General features: G+C 34.3%; 1 protein-coding gene across 1 annotated transcript; it reads right to left on the bottom strand.

Annotated features, from left to right (window-relative positions):
* Nucleotides 1–954: 954 nt before the first annotated feature.
* LOC111371849 lies at nt 955–3,522 on the bottom strand. Its single transcript, XM_022994021.1, has 3 exons — nt 3,234–3,522; nt 1,212–3,158; nt 955–1,145 (listed from the first exon to the last, which is right to left on the bottom strand). The coding sequence occupies exons 1-3, from the start codon at nt 3,520–3,522 to the stop codon at nt 955–957; spliced, it is 2,427 nt and encodes an 808-aa protein (XP_022849789.1).
* Between the last annotated feature and the right edge of the window lie 12,612 nt (nt 3,523–16,134).

Genomic DNA, 16,134 nt, shown 5'->3' with positions numbered 1-16,134 from the left:
TGAAATAAAGATGAGCAATCCGAGTAGCATCCATTGTCTTCCGGCAAGCCACAAAATGAGCCATCTTTGAAAATCTGTCAACAACAACAAAAATGGAATCCATCGCCCGCTGTGTACGAGCTAAGCCCAAGATAAAATCCATACTGACATCAAACCAAGGAGCTTCAGGTACGGGTAATGGTGTGTATAATCCAGCATTAGTAAGAGCCCCTTTAGACCGTTGACATACATAACACCGCTCCACATAATTTGCCACATCACTGCTCAACTTGGGCCAGTAATAATCAGAAGAGACCAATGCCAATGTCTTGTCTCGCCCAAAATGTCCTTCGTTATGAAGTTCACTAATAATCTGCGGCCTTAGTGAACAATCTGGAATGCATAACCACAATCCACGAAACAGGTAACCATTATGTAAAATAAAATCATGTCGGTGATTATCAGTTACCTCCCGAATTATCTTCCCAAATGAGGGATCCGCAGCATACATATCAGGAAATGCCTCAAATCCGACAATCTTGTGCTCATGGTGGTGAGGAGTAATGTGCGACGACTCAAAGCATCTGCTACTCGATTCAAACTCCCTGCTTGATGCCTGAGTGTGAAAGTAAACTCCTGCAAGTACGCCACCCACTTTGCATGTCGCCTACTCAACTTGTGCTGACCATTGATGTATTTCAAAGCCTCATGATCAGTAACAAGGATGAACTCCCTCTGTACCAGGTAATGGCGCCAATGCTTCAGCGTCGGAACTATGGCATAGAACTCCAGGCCATAAGTGGAATAATTTTTCTTTGATCCCGATAGCTTCTCACTAAAAAAGGCTACTGGACGTCCCTCCTGACTCAGAACACCACCAATGCCAACTCCAGACGCATCACAATTTACCTCGAACACCTTTTCAAAATTCGAAAGTGCCAAGACTGGGGCCTCCGTCATCTTCTGCTTAACCAACTAAAAGCTAGCCTTTGCCTCCTCAGTCCACTGAAAATCACGCCCTTTAAGGCACTCTGTGATGGGAGCAATCAAGGTACTAAAGTTTCTGATGAATCGACGATAGAAGGATGCCAATCCATGGAAACTCCTGACATCGTGCAAAGTTTTTGGTTTCGGCCAATTCAAAACTGCCTCAATTTTGGATTGATCTGCATGAACACCATCAGTAGACACAACAAAACCCAAAAAAGTTACAGAAGTTGTGAAGAAAGAACACTTATTCTGATTGACGAATACGCGCTCCGTCCTCATTACATCAAAGACAGCACGAAGATGATTAAAATGTGACTCCCATGTCAGACTATAAATAAGTATGTCATCAAAATAAACTACCACAAATTTCCCCATGAAAGGCCGTAAAACCTGATGCATAAACCTCATAAAAGTGCTGGGTGCGTTGGATAGTCCAAAGGGCATGACCATCCACTCGTACAACCCATGCTGTGTCTTGAACGCGGTCTTCCACTCATCTCCAGGTCTGATTCTGATCTGGTGATATCCACTTTTAAGGTCAATTTTTGAGAAAACCTTAGAACTGGACAATTGATCAAACATGTCGTCCAGACGGGGAATTGGAAACCTGTACTTCACTGTAATCCTGTTAATTGCCCTGCTGTCGACACACATACGCCATGACCCATCTTTCTTCGATACTAGGAGAGCAGGAACTGCACAAGGACTCATACTCTCACGAATGTAGCCCCTTTCCAATAATTCTACCACCTGTCGCTGCAACTCTTCAGCTTCCTTGGGACTGAGGCGATATGCTGGTCGGTTTGGTAGACTCGACCCCTGAATGAGGTCGATCTGATGTTGAATGTCCCTCATAGGTGGTAATCCTGGAGGAAGATCCTCTGGCATCAAGTCAGAAAACTCCATCAGTAGTTGCTGTACTTCTGCTGGAAATTCTGAATCCACACTCGTCGTACTATTTTCACGAGGCATTAAAGCATAAACTATTTTTTCACGCCCAATCTCAATCAAAAACCTGGACATAGAAAGTAGATTGGGGTTTTTAACTATCGGGGTAGGGATGTTTCCTTCCCTGGGAGGCACCAAAACAATTCTCTTTCCTTTGATACTAAGAGAATAAGTATTCTTCTGCCCATCATGGATAACACTGCGATCATACTGCCAAGGTCGTCCTAACAAAACATGACAGGCGTCCATTGATACCACATCACACCAAGCATTATCAAAATATTTTTTTCCAATTGAGAAAGACACTAAGCATCGTTTTTCTACCGTTACCTCACTGCCTTTATTCAGCCAAGACAACTTGTATGGTTTGGGATGACGATCCATCTTCAGTTGTAGTTTCTCGATAGCCTCCTCAGACACTACATTCTCACAACTGCCACTATCAATTATCAGCTTACAGACTTTATCAGCAACTGTGCAGGTTGTGTGGAAAATGTTGGTCCTCAACCAATCATCCCTTGAGTCGCCCTTGGGAGTCAGCAGGCTCATTCGAACAACCAGGGTCTCCTGACCATCTCCATATAGCACGTCCTCATCTACACCCTCATCATACAAGGGTTCCCCAACTTCCTCAAACTCCTCTATCATATCCTCCTCAATCAGAAGATTTTTATTCTTCTGACCAGCAGGCTTCCTGCAATCAGTCGCCCTATGCCCCTGTTCACCACACCTAAAGCACTTAATACTTGAGATGGAACTATCCCGCTGTGGCTGATAAGCAGGACGAGATTCTTGAGGGCGAACTGGCTGACTTCCTTCACCTCTGACCACTGGCCTCCTACTTTGCTGTTTCTCTACTGCAAGTGCTCGCTGATATGCCTCGGAAACTGTCCACAATGAATGAAGGCTAAGAACATCCTGCAGGGGCTGCCTTAATCCCTCCAAATACCGTGCTACCATCTGTTCCTCCGTTTCAGATAAATCATTCAGAGCCACCAACTGATAGAATTCTTCAGTATAATCATTGACTGATCTTGCACCTTGCCTTAGTGAATGGAGCCTCTGAAATAAGGTTTGAGTATAGCCGAAAGGGAGGAAGTGCCCTCTCATCTTCTTCTTCATCTTCTCCCAGTTAGTAATTTTGGATTTCCCTTGTCGCTCCCGTGAGCGCTTCAACTGTTCCCACCATGCAGATGCCCTACCTTTGAGTTTGATGGCGACTAGTTTCACTTTAACACAATCTGGAACCTCCTTATATTCAAAAATCCTCTCCACTTCATTCAACCAATCAATAAATCCTTCAGCCTGCAACGTACCAGAAAACTCGGGTAGATCCACTCTGAAACCAAGATCTACATGACGATCCTCCCGTCCACGATGCTCCCAAACTCGAGCACGATGGTGATATGGGTTTTCGAAACTGGTATCAGAATCGTGACCTTCCACATCATGATTACCGAACTCCTGTTCCACCAAACGTTGGGTTAACTCCGTAACTTGTCTCTGCAAATCTTCAATCGTCACATCCTGAATATTACGATCACGGTGCGGGACTTCCTTAATCGGAACCTGTCCTCGATGACCACGACCACGTCCACCAACCATTATAACTGATGGAATTTATCTCCCAAGAAGATGCTGATGCTCTGATACCAACTGACGTCGGGTAGGATAGTGATTATCCTATTGGCTGGTTGTAGCAGATGATTCGCAAGAAAAGAACGATAGAAAATGCCCAAAAAAATAGAGAAAATACTCTGAATTCAACTCAATATTATTAATAATGCCGAATGCTAAAAACTAACCCACAAGCCGGGTTAAATAGCTGCGAAATACGAAATTATTGGAAAATTACCAGAAATGGCAAAATCCCGAAATTATACCAAAATAAAATATTAAGTAAAAGAAGTAAGTTGCCAAAAATTTGGCTTAATTCGAGTTCTCTAACATATAAAAAAAAGGAAACTAAATATTACCATAAATAGTAAAAAATAACTTAAAATTGAATTTTGGAAAGGAAAACAGTGGATTTTGGGCATGAAATTGATGTTCACCGAGCATAGCTGGGTGGCCACCACGTGCGCGCCGAAGAGAGCTTTCCGAATTGGGGTCATAATAGCGATTCCGATAACCGTAGCCAAAGTTATGGCCAAATTACCAAAGACGCGTCAAAATCTCCCAATTAAGGAAATAATGGTGATTTACTTTCCATCTTTGCGCCGATCCGCCATCTTATGGTATCTCAGCGCCATCATCGTGCAATCTGAAAAATCAGCATCACTTGACTCGGATCCTCCTGCATCATTTATTCACTAAACCAAGAATGTAAATTGTGTCCAAATATTTTGAGCCTCTTATTAAGTACCATTTTGTTGTTTGAGAAAAATTCATAAGTCATGTATTAAGTATGGACAATTCAAAAATTAGGTTATATGTTTTAAAAAAGAATGCAAAAATCAGGTATTAACTAATTATTTAAGAATATTAATTAATTAAATATAATAAGGTCACAATTATACAATTAATGATCACATATACATAATTATAGCTCACAACTTATTTATTGGTCATATATTATCAAATTAGTTAGTCACTGATTTTCTTTAGGGCACAGATTAAAAATTTTATAGGTCATTGTTCGCTAAAATACTACACCTTAAGTGTACAGGTCACGCACAAGTTATTGATTGGACTTTTTGAGTCCGAGTCAATCCCTCGAAGAGTGTTTATTCCAATTACATGGGAGTTAATTCAAAAAAGGGTCAAGACACACAATTAATATCATTGAATTTGAAGAGTAAAATAAAATGATTCTAAGCTTTAAAGTGAAATACCCAAATGCAATTATGATAGGAGTTAGATTTTAATCAGGTTGGGATTAATTATTCCACTTGGCTGTCACTAAATTAATTCCTCAAAACAATTCAATAGTACATTGCTCACTTTTCTCATCAAACCTAATTTTCCTATTTTAGTTAATGACCTTTCTCAAGTGAAACTAACCCTAATCAATTGGTTTAACCTACTATATCTTTATGTAGATTAAACACAATCGAAAGCATTAAATATTAATGAAAATAACTCAAAGGGTTACCTAGGGCTAGGAATATATCTCTATTTCCATAAGAACTTAGGGTTTCTACCACCTTAGTTTAAAATGTAAATTTCTCAATAATCATACAAATCACTAGACATTATCACATAGTGGCCACAATAATGATAATGCACGCAAAACAATGGTAAAAACACAAGAACATAAGCATTAAATAGTGAATAAAGAAATTTATATAATTAAGCCAAGCTTCCTAATTCATCCCAATACCAAAATGTTTAGCCCATTGTATTTGTAAGGCACAGAATGAGAGGATTAAAGAAATAAATCACAAAAGTTGAGAAAAATATAATGTGAAATACAAGACAAAGAAATAAACCCGTCCCTTAGTAGGATCCTTGAGGCTTGCTTGGTTTTGGTCTTGATTTCATCAAGATTTTCTCTCTTTGGTATAGTAATCTTCTCCTTTTTGCTTGCCCCATTCTCTCTAAAATTTGGCTTTTTAAGTGAATGAAGAATGAGAGAAAAATGGATCAATTTTGCCTTTTAAATGACTCAAAAATCATGTTTTGTAATTGCAAAATGATCCCTAACTACAAAAATATAAACAAATAGGTCCTTAGTCACTGTCGTGGCGCTTTAAAAATGGCGTTGCAGCACTACAAGGGACAGAGGCATGCTGCCGTGGCTCTACTACAGTGGCGCTGTGGTGTCGCTACAGTACCACATCTCATTTTTAGTATTTGTAGCTCAGGTACTCCCATATTTGCAAACTATATCCCTCAAATTTGATTATGTACATTTTAGTCCTCAAAATTTGAATTTTCTTTCAATTGCGCCCTCCAAAATTTGCGACATTCGGTCCTAAAACTTTTGGCACTTGTACACTTTGGTCCCCAAATTCTTTTTTGTGCACTTTTTGTCCTCTTTTCCTTCCTTTAGCCATTATCTCCTTCAACTTGGGATTTTGGCCTACAAACACCATAATTACACAATTATGAATAAGAATTTATTCAATTTCATCAATAAATACACCATTAGAGTGCCTAAAAAACACACTTATTAGTCATAATTTATTTCATCGATTACAAACAAAATGAATTATAGGTCATAGTTTATTTATCGGTCATATATTTTCAAATTGGTTGCTCACAAATTACTATGTGCTACCAATGTGCAAAGTATGTTCATGATGTATAACCTTATTTTGCACATACTTCTAATGCTACATGGCCAATTCAATATATAGTTAAAACATTAGTATTCTAGCCATTGTTGGTAACTGAAGTTGAGTCAATGTTCCATACCTAAAGACTTTAGACTGAAGCACAAGAAATATAATTCTACCACTCCAAGAATGCATCTGTGACAAAAACCCTATCCAATCTGTACTCTACATCTTCTATATCCAAGTAAAGTGTGCAAGTGCAGGATTAGTATAAGGAATGACTCGAAAATTTGGTTGTTTTTCTATCCATTGATAGTAGTCGAAACAAAGAAAAACTGTCATAATAATTAAAAATTAGGTTGAAAAATCACCTTCAACCATAAATTATCATCGGATATGATGTAATTTTTAATCTTCTAAAAGTTGTAGTAATCCAGAACTAAATGGATATCGAAGATAAAATTGCCTATAATTGCACTAAGATTATAATGAATTTTTAAAGAAGAAATCAAATTCTAGAGTTCAATTAAATCTGAACACGAACATGAATAACTTGCAGAACTTATAAATTAGAAAATTTATAGTATAATTGAAAATTAAATTGGAATTCAAGAAAAATAAAACTATGCTTGGCGCTCAAAATTATATTGAATTATCTTAGAAGAAACTCATATTCTAGAGCGAAATTAAATCTGAGAACAAATATTAGTAAATACAAAGAGTATGACTTTAGATAACACATTTTAAATGGTAGTAAAATCAAGCCAAATAATTTTTTAATAATTTTTTTGATATTAATTTGCATGCATGCGCAAATCACTAAATCAAATTAATTTTTCCTATAGGCACAAAAAGTAATTGAACATATGATGGAGCTAAAACTTTTATAAGAATTTATCTAAAAATATTAATTTTTCTTACGAAAGATTTGACACCACAAATATCGTTGCTACTACCCATCAAATAATTGCTTGTGAAAGAACTTATAGTAAATTAAAACCCTGCAGACAGCTGATGAGAATGGTGGTGGAAACACAAGATGCAAGGCACTTCTTGATATCTAACGAGATTTAATAATTAAAAATATAATCTCATAGAACAATGTTATGCCAATACAATGCTCTAAAGGGCATGATATAAAACTGATTATATCTTAGATGATTTAATACTTAATATTCAAGTTGTATTAACTCACTGAATTAATCAAGTTCCGCAAGTTCATTGGATAGGGTGGGCAATGATGAGCGTTCATTGGATGGCCTGGGAATGGATAAGTGTTTCCATGACAGTCTGCTGCTGTTTCCTCCCAATCTAGTGCATGATCAGCATCAAAAATAACTTGTAGCATTCATTTGTTTATATATGTATTGATAGTAGTCTAGACAGATAAAACTGTCATCATAATAATGCATTTAGTGATGAAACATTTTATCTTTTAAAACCTCTCCTCTTTATAAAAATTTCATTATTTCCCCAAATATGCATGCAATTTACAGGCTGTATAAAGACATGAATTACTAGTCACAATAAAATTTTAGTTCTCTCATTTTAAGCGGTGGTAAAATTGTGCAAATCATTTTCTAATGCAATTTCCTAACATGCATTTTATAATCGAACTCTAATACTTTGCTTGATAAGCTTAATTTATATGACTTCTAGTTTTCTGTATTTGTGGAATACTATTATGCTTTAAATGACATGCGTATTACAATATGATCATCCAAAATGAATGAAAAAATAATTAATAATTAAGAATAATTTTATCAGACAAAGGACTGTCTACGATACTCCAGGCCTAGCAAATGCTAATAGAAATAAAATATAATACTCATTAAGTTATTTATTTCTTCATTTCACACGTATATTATCAGCATACGTTTAAGAATTTATGCGAAATAGTAAAATACTACAATCTCAATGCATTTCGCAGATTAATCCATACCTTAAAAAGAAGGTAGCTACCAAATGAGTTATTTCGCTAACTGAATAGATAAGATTTTATTCTTTAAGAGTAGCTTTAAATATTGGCTTGAGCTACTGGCTAAGTTCATGTTAATGAACTCGAGTTTTTATAGAACTAAAGATTATATGCCAATTTAGATAAGCGGCAGATGGTTAAATATAACACTAATCTGCTCAACTAGTTGAGGACCTTGAGTTGGCTTTTTCCTAGTCCTTCTAGATTAAGAGAATCAGACAAATCCTGTAGCCAACTATGGAGGTTTTCTTTCATTTTGAGATTGACACCGAACTTTTAACAAATTATGTGAAGTGTTCGGAAAGAGTCAACATTCAACTTATATCTCTTTGGGAAGCTCTATCTGCCTGGTTTCCAATGCATCAAACAATGCATTTTTAGGTGACTTTTAGAGAAATTCACGATAGATTGAGTAGAGGGTGTTAGAATATGTGGGAGTCACCCATATTTCCAAAGTTTTACAACATTAAATTTTCTGATTTTTCCCCACATTGTGAGCTTAAGTTTTCAAGTAATTGGGAATTGTAAATTTTTGTTTTTTTGTCAAGGCTTTTAATTTTTGCATATACTCATGCTTGGAGGGTTGTACCAAGATTTCCTAATTAAACTTGCTACATATGGCGGAAGCATGAAGCGATTTCGCGGGAGCATCTTAAGCAGCTGAGAGATCAAGAAAGAAAAAACATAACTGTCACTTGGTAGAAATGTGGAAGGATTGAAGAAACTTTTTCCAGACAAAATGCTTGTCTGAAATTTCACAATTTTATGCAAAGGGATTTAAGTGTTGAAGATTATTCTCCTAAATAATCAACTAGAAACTGTTTTGTTGAGAATGCAACCAACTCATCCTCTTCCCCAACTTTACCTTAATGAATAGTCTATGTATCACGACATGTTATATTCGATTATCTTGAACCGGATTATGGGAAATATCACATTCATTTTTATTGTCACAATATAGTTGAATTTGTTGCCCAGATAAATAGCACAGATCTTGCAAGAGAAGTCCTAGAAACAATGCTTCACAAATCCCATGGGCCATATCTCTAAATTCAGCTTCTACACTTGAGCATGCAACTATATTTTATTTTTACTTTTTTATTTTTTTGCTACTTCACATAACAAGATTACTACCTTCAAAGTAAAGCGTCTATCATCTGCTACTCCAGCCCAGTCAGCACCTGTATATGCACCACTTTGGCAACCTGTATTTTTAGTGAATAAAACTCCCTTTCAGAAAGCAATTTCAGGTATATCCATTTGTGCATAACTGAATTTAGATGCTGAACTTTGGGATTATGCATAAGTACGCAGACAATAGTCAATGCATTTGCAAGATCTCTACTTGTACGTGCTAAGTACATCAATCTCCCCACAAAACCTGATTAGATTCAACACATAACTGAAAACCACCTTCCTCAGGTGTAATTATTAGCTCGTTGATATGCTGATATATAAGTCTCATTAAAAATTGAAGGCATACTTTCTCCACGATAGAAATATTCCTTCATGAGATTGAGACACTTCGATCTCAAGAAAATATTTCTAAGGACTGAGATCTCTCTGGACAAGTACTTTTGTAGGACTTTTCTCTCATTTGGATAATTTCAAGTAACCATTATGTTACCCACATATAAAATAAGTGCAGTGATCTCACTCTGCTATTTTATTTTTTGTAATAATAAAGTGTAGTCTAAATTGCTGTGATGGTAATGATTTTACTAGTCTGCAAACCTTCTGACAATGCCTTACTTTTATCATGCATCATGGTGGGCATTCATATAGAGTTCTTTGAAACAATTCTCTCTGCAGAAAGATATTGTTCGCATTAAACTATGCTTGGCACTCAAAATTATATTGAATTATCTTAGAAGAAACTCATATTCTAGAGTGAAATTGAATCTGAGAACAAATATTAGTAAATACAAAGAGCATAACTTTCGATAACACATTTTAAATGGTAGTAAAATCAAGCCAAATAATTTCTTAATAATTTTTTTGATATTAATTTGCGTGTATGCTCAAATCGCTAAATCAAATTAATTTTTCCTATAGGCACAAAAAGTAATTGAACATATCATGGAGCTGAAACTTTTATAATAATTTATCTAAAAATGTTAATTTTTCTTATGAAAGATTTGACATCACTAATATCGCCGCTACTACCCATCAAATAATTGCTATGTGAAAGAACTTATTGTAAATTAAAACCCTGCAGACAGCTGATGAGAATGGTGGTGGAAACACGAGATGCAAGGCGCTTCTTGACATCTAACGAGATTTAATAATTAAAAAATATAATCTCATAGAACAATGTTATGCCAATACAATATCTCTAAAGGGCATGATATAAAACTGATAATATCTTAGATGATTTAATACTTAATATTCAAGTTGTATTAACTCACTGAATTAATCAAGTTGTATAAACTCACTGAATGCTTTAATGTATACTTTTTTACAGCGTGCATATGTATGCTTCTATGGCAAGCTTGTATGCCATAAAAGAAGGTGAGTATTTTTGGCGTACAATAGCATGCTATAAAAAGTGAATTAACGATGCCCATTTCATTTTTTACGGCATTCATTGTATGCCATAAAAGAATATCCGTATTTACAGCATTTTATATGACATCCACATGTATGCTATAAAGAACTTTTTATGGCGTGCAATGCAAGTCAAAAAATGCAAACTTTGATGTAGTGTTGGCTATTAGCGGTTCAAAATGGGACATAATCAAAATAAAATGCACAAATATAGCCCCTAAAAAAGGGGAAAATCTGAATCCCTTGTTGCCTTGACAACATAACAATGCTGCAGATCTTGGTGATTGTTATCATCGCTATTCATCCATGCACGAAGTGTGTGCTCCACAATGAAAGTCTCACAAGCTTTTGCAAATAATATTGGAGTATCTGCACTAATCTCATAATTATAATCTTGTTAGCTCAATTTTAGCCTCTGTTTGACAACCAGTATAATGACAAATTTGGGTAAAATGTATTTTGGAATAGTAGTTCTTGGGAGAATGTGTGATTAAAAAAGAAGGAAAATTTTTTGATTTACATATAATATTATTTTATTGAAGAATGTGCGGTTGAAAAGAAGAGAGACAAAAATGTATCAAAATTTTAAAGGGAACCACACAAGATTACACCTATCACAATCTCTTAATGGTAATGTATGTTAAATGAATTTTTTCCTAAAAGGATTATTGATTAAAAAAAATAATCATCATAGTTTTTCTCCTAAAATATATAAAGTAATAGAGAAATGTCATCGCGTAACTAACACTGAGTTGCCAAAGAAAATAAGGGAATTAATAAACCACTGCTTTTTAGAGTGAATCTTATCCGTTAAAAGTACTCAGGTTGACAAACATTGAAGATTTGTTGATTTCTAGTTGGACTTGGAAGACTGAGAAACTCTCAAATTTTAATTTATAAACAGCAAAGTAAAAATGACGAGCTACAAAAGGTTTGAATAGGAAAAGCAAAAGTAGGAAAATAACTAAACATGCAATGGATATAATTTTCCTTGTGTAACTTAAAGTGCACGAAATAATAAAAGAGAGAAAACTAAGAAAATAAATAAAATAAATAGTTGAAGTCTAGTTTCACAATTCTCCACAAACTCAGTATTTGCATTCTTATTTCTTGTCATAATTCCAATGATCCATTGAGTAGTGCTCAATACACGACAATAATTAAATTGAATCCAAGGTTATTAGTTGTAATAGTAACAAAACAAGACGCTGAATCAACTATAATTGATATTCCAGTTTGCAACCTAAATTTTTCTTGAATAATGTGGTAAACTATTGATGTAATATTACAGCGTTATACAATCGATAATACATTAAATCCTTTCATGATTACATAATTTTTTATGAAGATGTATTCATCATAATGGAGCTAAAACATTGATAAATTATCCTGACTAATTCGATTTTGTATAAATTTCCACTTTCTCTATGCACTAGAAATACATAAGAGGTTACCAGACTAATACCTATGTATGCACATGCTTTGCACATTGCATTAGGGTTTTTTGGCATTTTCTCTCTTAGTAAATTCTAGTCTCTCTATAATTTTTCCATTTGAAGTTCAGGGCAGTCTATTCTTTTATTTCTGGTAATTTATGAAATTAGAGTCCTAATAATGAAATATTTTTTCTTGGTTTATTTAAGCCATTTAAAGAATTTTCCAGGAGAATCCTCAAACCCTAGCCTGAAGTTTCTTTGTTGTTTTCTATCACTTCTCTTTTTCAGAAATCATTAGCTGGTTTGAATTTTATGTGATGATGTGAGGAAACTGATGCCGTTAATTTTATTCATAAAATCTTTGAGAAGTGATGCTTCTTGATTTGTGACGGAAAATCCTGCCATGGTAATGCTCGAGATAAGCTCTAATGAGGAGGCTGATTTTGGAGTGACTAGAAACGAAGGTTACCATGACTGGTTATCGAACCTATTAGCCTAGGTAGAGGCAAATGCGGATGACTCTGATGATGCATTGATTGTGAGAGAGCCTATTCCAGACCTGAACAATCAAACATACTGCCTTTGAAACCCACTACAATAGTTGAGGATTCCAACGATGATGATGTTGGCAGCTGAAGCAGATCATGAACTCTTCATCTGTTGGTAGTTGCGTGTCTTTTTATCATTCTATGAATTTAGTTTGTTTTCACAAATTTTTCGTGCAACTACACATTCAAACGAAAACACGCGAGCAATCAGACTTTTGAAAGTCTCATCTTTGACTAATATTCACGGGCTTCCAGACAAAACTAGGAAATCAACCCTCACGTGCGAAATTATAGTCCTTCATTAAGCTCAAACGATTCTGTCCGAAGATATGATCTTCAAAATAATCAATCATCATTGGCACTGACACATTAGAGATCGCCTATTGCTACAACTACAGCTTGGCATTCTAAAAGATTTCTTTTCCACATTCTTCAAAGATTAAAACAAGCAATCATGAGCTCGTGTTTATGAATAAATTGTGCAATTTAAGGTTAATTTGATGAACACTAATATATATAGACTTACACGGATATGTTACAGCAGTGGAGATGATTGAATAAATGATATTTTATTTGTCACGATGATAAAAGACACAGGTTCAAGTGAAATTACATAGTTAAGTTCCATGTCACGTAATTCAGTTTTCAAGACCAGAGAAACTCTAATAAATATTGCCTCTTTGCAATCTTAAATGGCAGTTGTATAATATAGTAAGTTATTGATGTACTACCATAAAGCTATTATATAAGTGCATTAAAATCCTTTTGTGATTACCTAATTTTACAAAATATGAAGCATTCACTATAATGGAGTTAAATGTTTGATGAAGTGGCCTGACTAATTTTATTTTGTATATATTAATGTTCTTGTACATATTGTATTGGCCAAATTGCCCATGCTTTGCACATTCCAGGTTGAAGGCGCTTCCTCACATAGTTATATGCCTACACATCGTTCACAGATTTTATTTTGTTTATATATTTTTTTCATGCAACTACACATGTAATAGAAAACATGTTAAAACAAGCAACAATAAACTTGTGTACATGAACAATCGTGAAATTTATACTTATTTTGGAGTGAGAAAAAATAAACACTAATATATAAAGACCTACACTGATGCATAACACAAAAGGAGTATAAATAGACATGGCCCCTTATATTCCAAAATTTTTAAATGTGGACCAAAATTCTTGGAGTGACAGATGGACGATATGGATTATTTAAGGAGTTATCAAGAGGTGGGCCAGAAACTCAGGGTGTAAAATTTCCTTTTTTGGGCAAACATTTAAGTTCATTTTTTGGAAATTCTTATTTTCTTAGGGATGTTAATAGGAATTCTTTGAATTATAATTTTCTATTAAATTTTTATTTAAAGCTCTCATTGATATGGGATTTACTGGGAGATATTGTAATACATTAGTTTAATTAAAAGAAAAGTCAAAAAAAAAAAATAGGGAGGCAGTAGATTAATTTATATCAATCCACCCAAGTTCAAAATCTATCCAATTACACACACAAACACACACGACACACCAAGAAGAGGAGAGCAGGGAAAAAAGGAAGAGAAAAGAGGGAAAAAAAGGAAAGGAAGGAAAAAAAGAAAAAGAAAAGGGAAGTTCGCCTATATTGTTAGAAAATAAGTGCTTCCTACTAGTAAGCTTGAATTCTTCAATTTAAAGGTAAGTAAAAATTTACTTATTATGTAGTTATGGTTAATTTTATAGTTTTTAAATTGTTAGTTTAAATTCAATTTTATTGAAAGGGAACTATTGAATTAAGTAGAATGAGCTACATAATTAAGTTAAATGAAAGAAAAATTAGCTTAAATGATTAAAGGAACTTTAGAAATCGCTTAAACGTGAAATGATTAAGTTTGGGTATCGCTTATTTAAATAGTTTTGGGATTTTTGGAGTTTTATGTGTACAGATGAGAGCATGTTGGATTTAGTTGCATGTTTGATTGGGTTTTAGTGCTGATTTTATGATCTTTTAATTTGATGGATTTTAGAAATTGAATTTGCAGCATGGATATGATTTGGAGTTTTACTGACTTCAATTTCATTTATTAGTTTTTAGTTTTAATCTCAAATATTTTTTAGGGGAATTAGGGTTTGAGTTTCACTTCAATTGATTTGCATAGATCCGCTGGAAATAATGATTATTTGTGAAGTGGTGATTATTTTAGAGATTGTTAATTTTAATTTGTTTTAAAATTTTCATCTTCGACCTGAGATTTTGGGAATAATAAGAATTTACTACTCATTGAAGTAAAAAGTAATAAATGTATTTTGGGTTAAAATGTTAAAGTTTTTTAATTGGAGGCGAAAATTTTGAAAAATAGTGGTTTGCTTCCCAAATGACAATGGAAAGTGATTTGTTTGTGATGCTTAAATATTCCATGATCCCTAATAAAAGTTCATTTATTTTCTGTTATCGGGTATCAGAATCTATATTTTATTTATTTTCCTCGAAAGAGTTCCATTTATTTTTTATCTTGTCAAACTCTACTTTTTTTTTAATATTTATATTTCCATCATCAAGGACTATGATGCGCCTTAACTCTAAGATGTGTCAGGGTTTGTGCTGATGCTGTGGGGGACGTATTGAAGACGACAAAAACAATGTACATGCTTAGGATTTTATAATAATTAATATAACTTTCTTTGAATCATTTTCTAACTATTTCATTCTTTGGCATTGCTGATTTTCTCCTAGCTGCGATTTGGGGTTATCAAACTTTACTAAAGGTACTTTTTTCCCGAAAAGAAAAAAAAAATGATTTTCTTTCTTGTTTTTGTAAGAAAATAATCTACGTTGGCACGGATTTTGTAATCAATTATCTTTTATTGAGTTGAAAAAGGGAAGAATCTAAAAGAAATCTTGTTATCAAAACTGCTTTTGGCAAAGAATTGAAGAAAATGGTTTCTTCTTGTGACTTTCGGAACAAAAGAATCGAAAGGAAAATGGCCCCAGAATTCTTCAAGAGAAAAGCCAATTTATTTATTGTGGAGGGAAGATTTTGTTTCAATGCAACTGATCAAGTTCTTCATTCGCAAAATGTAATGGAAATTAGAAGTCCACATAATGAGATTGGTGGAAGAATTTCATTGGTTGGTATGGGTGGTATAGTAAATTTAACTTCCATTATTTGAAAGGAATAGATGACATGTATTTAAATAGTTTTCAACATGCAAACTATAGAACGTTCAGAAAAAATCGGAACTATTTGTTTTGTTTGGCATGAGTAACTTCGGTATGACTATAATTTTTCTTGAATTTATAAATTCATTACTTTAGCTATCGTCCTGAGTCCATGGGACCATGAAGGCGTGTGGAAACTCTGAGAACACATCAAGGAATCACTCTCGGAAGCCAATAAGAAAAGTATAATGGTTATAATGACTAGACGATTTTTTTCTCTTCAATAGTGATCAATCCAGTGTATAACAGCATGGTCCATTTATTTGCAGGGGTAAAAGGTTTT

The sequence above is a fragment of the Olea europaea genome, chromosome 2 (assembly GCF_002742605.1).
Source record: "Olea europaea var. sylvestris chromosome 2, O_europaea_v1, whole genome shotgun sequence".
NCBI classification, from domain to species: domain Eukaryota; kingdom Viridiplantae; phylum Streptophyta; class Magnoliopsida; order Lamiales; family Oleaceae; genus Olea; species Olea europaea.
The sequence above is the reverse complement of the archived record's forward strand: the minus strand, read 5'-3'. Positions and strand labels throughout refer to the sequence as shown.

What these genes read in the sequence shown, in the direction of transcription:
- LOC111371849 (XM_022994021.1), bottom strand. Translation starts at nt 3,522, where the DNA reads ATGGTTGGTGGACGTGGTCGTGGTCATCGAGGACAGGTTCCGATTAAG. An exon ending in GGATCTACCCGAGTTTTCTG is followed by an intron (nt 3,159 to 3,233) that starts GTACGTTGCAGG and finishes AGGAGGTTCCAG; the next exon opens with ATTGTGTTAAAGTGAAACTA. An exon ending in ATTCGTCAATCAGAATAAGT is followed by an intron (nt 1,146 to 1,211) that starts GTTCTTTCTTCA and finishes GTGTTCATGCAG; the next exon opens with ATCAATCCAAAATTGAGGCA.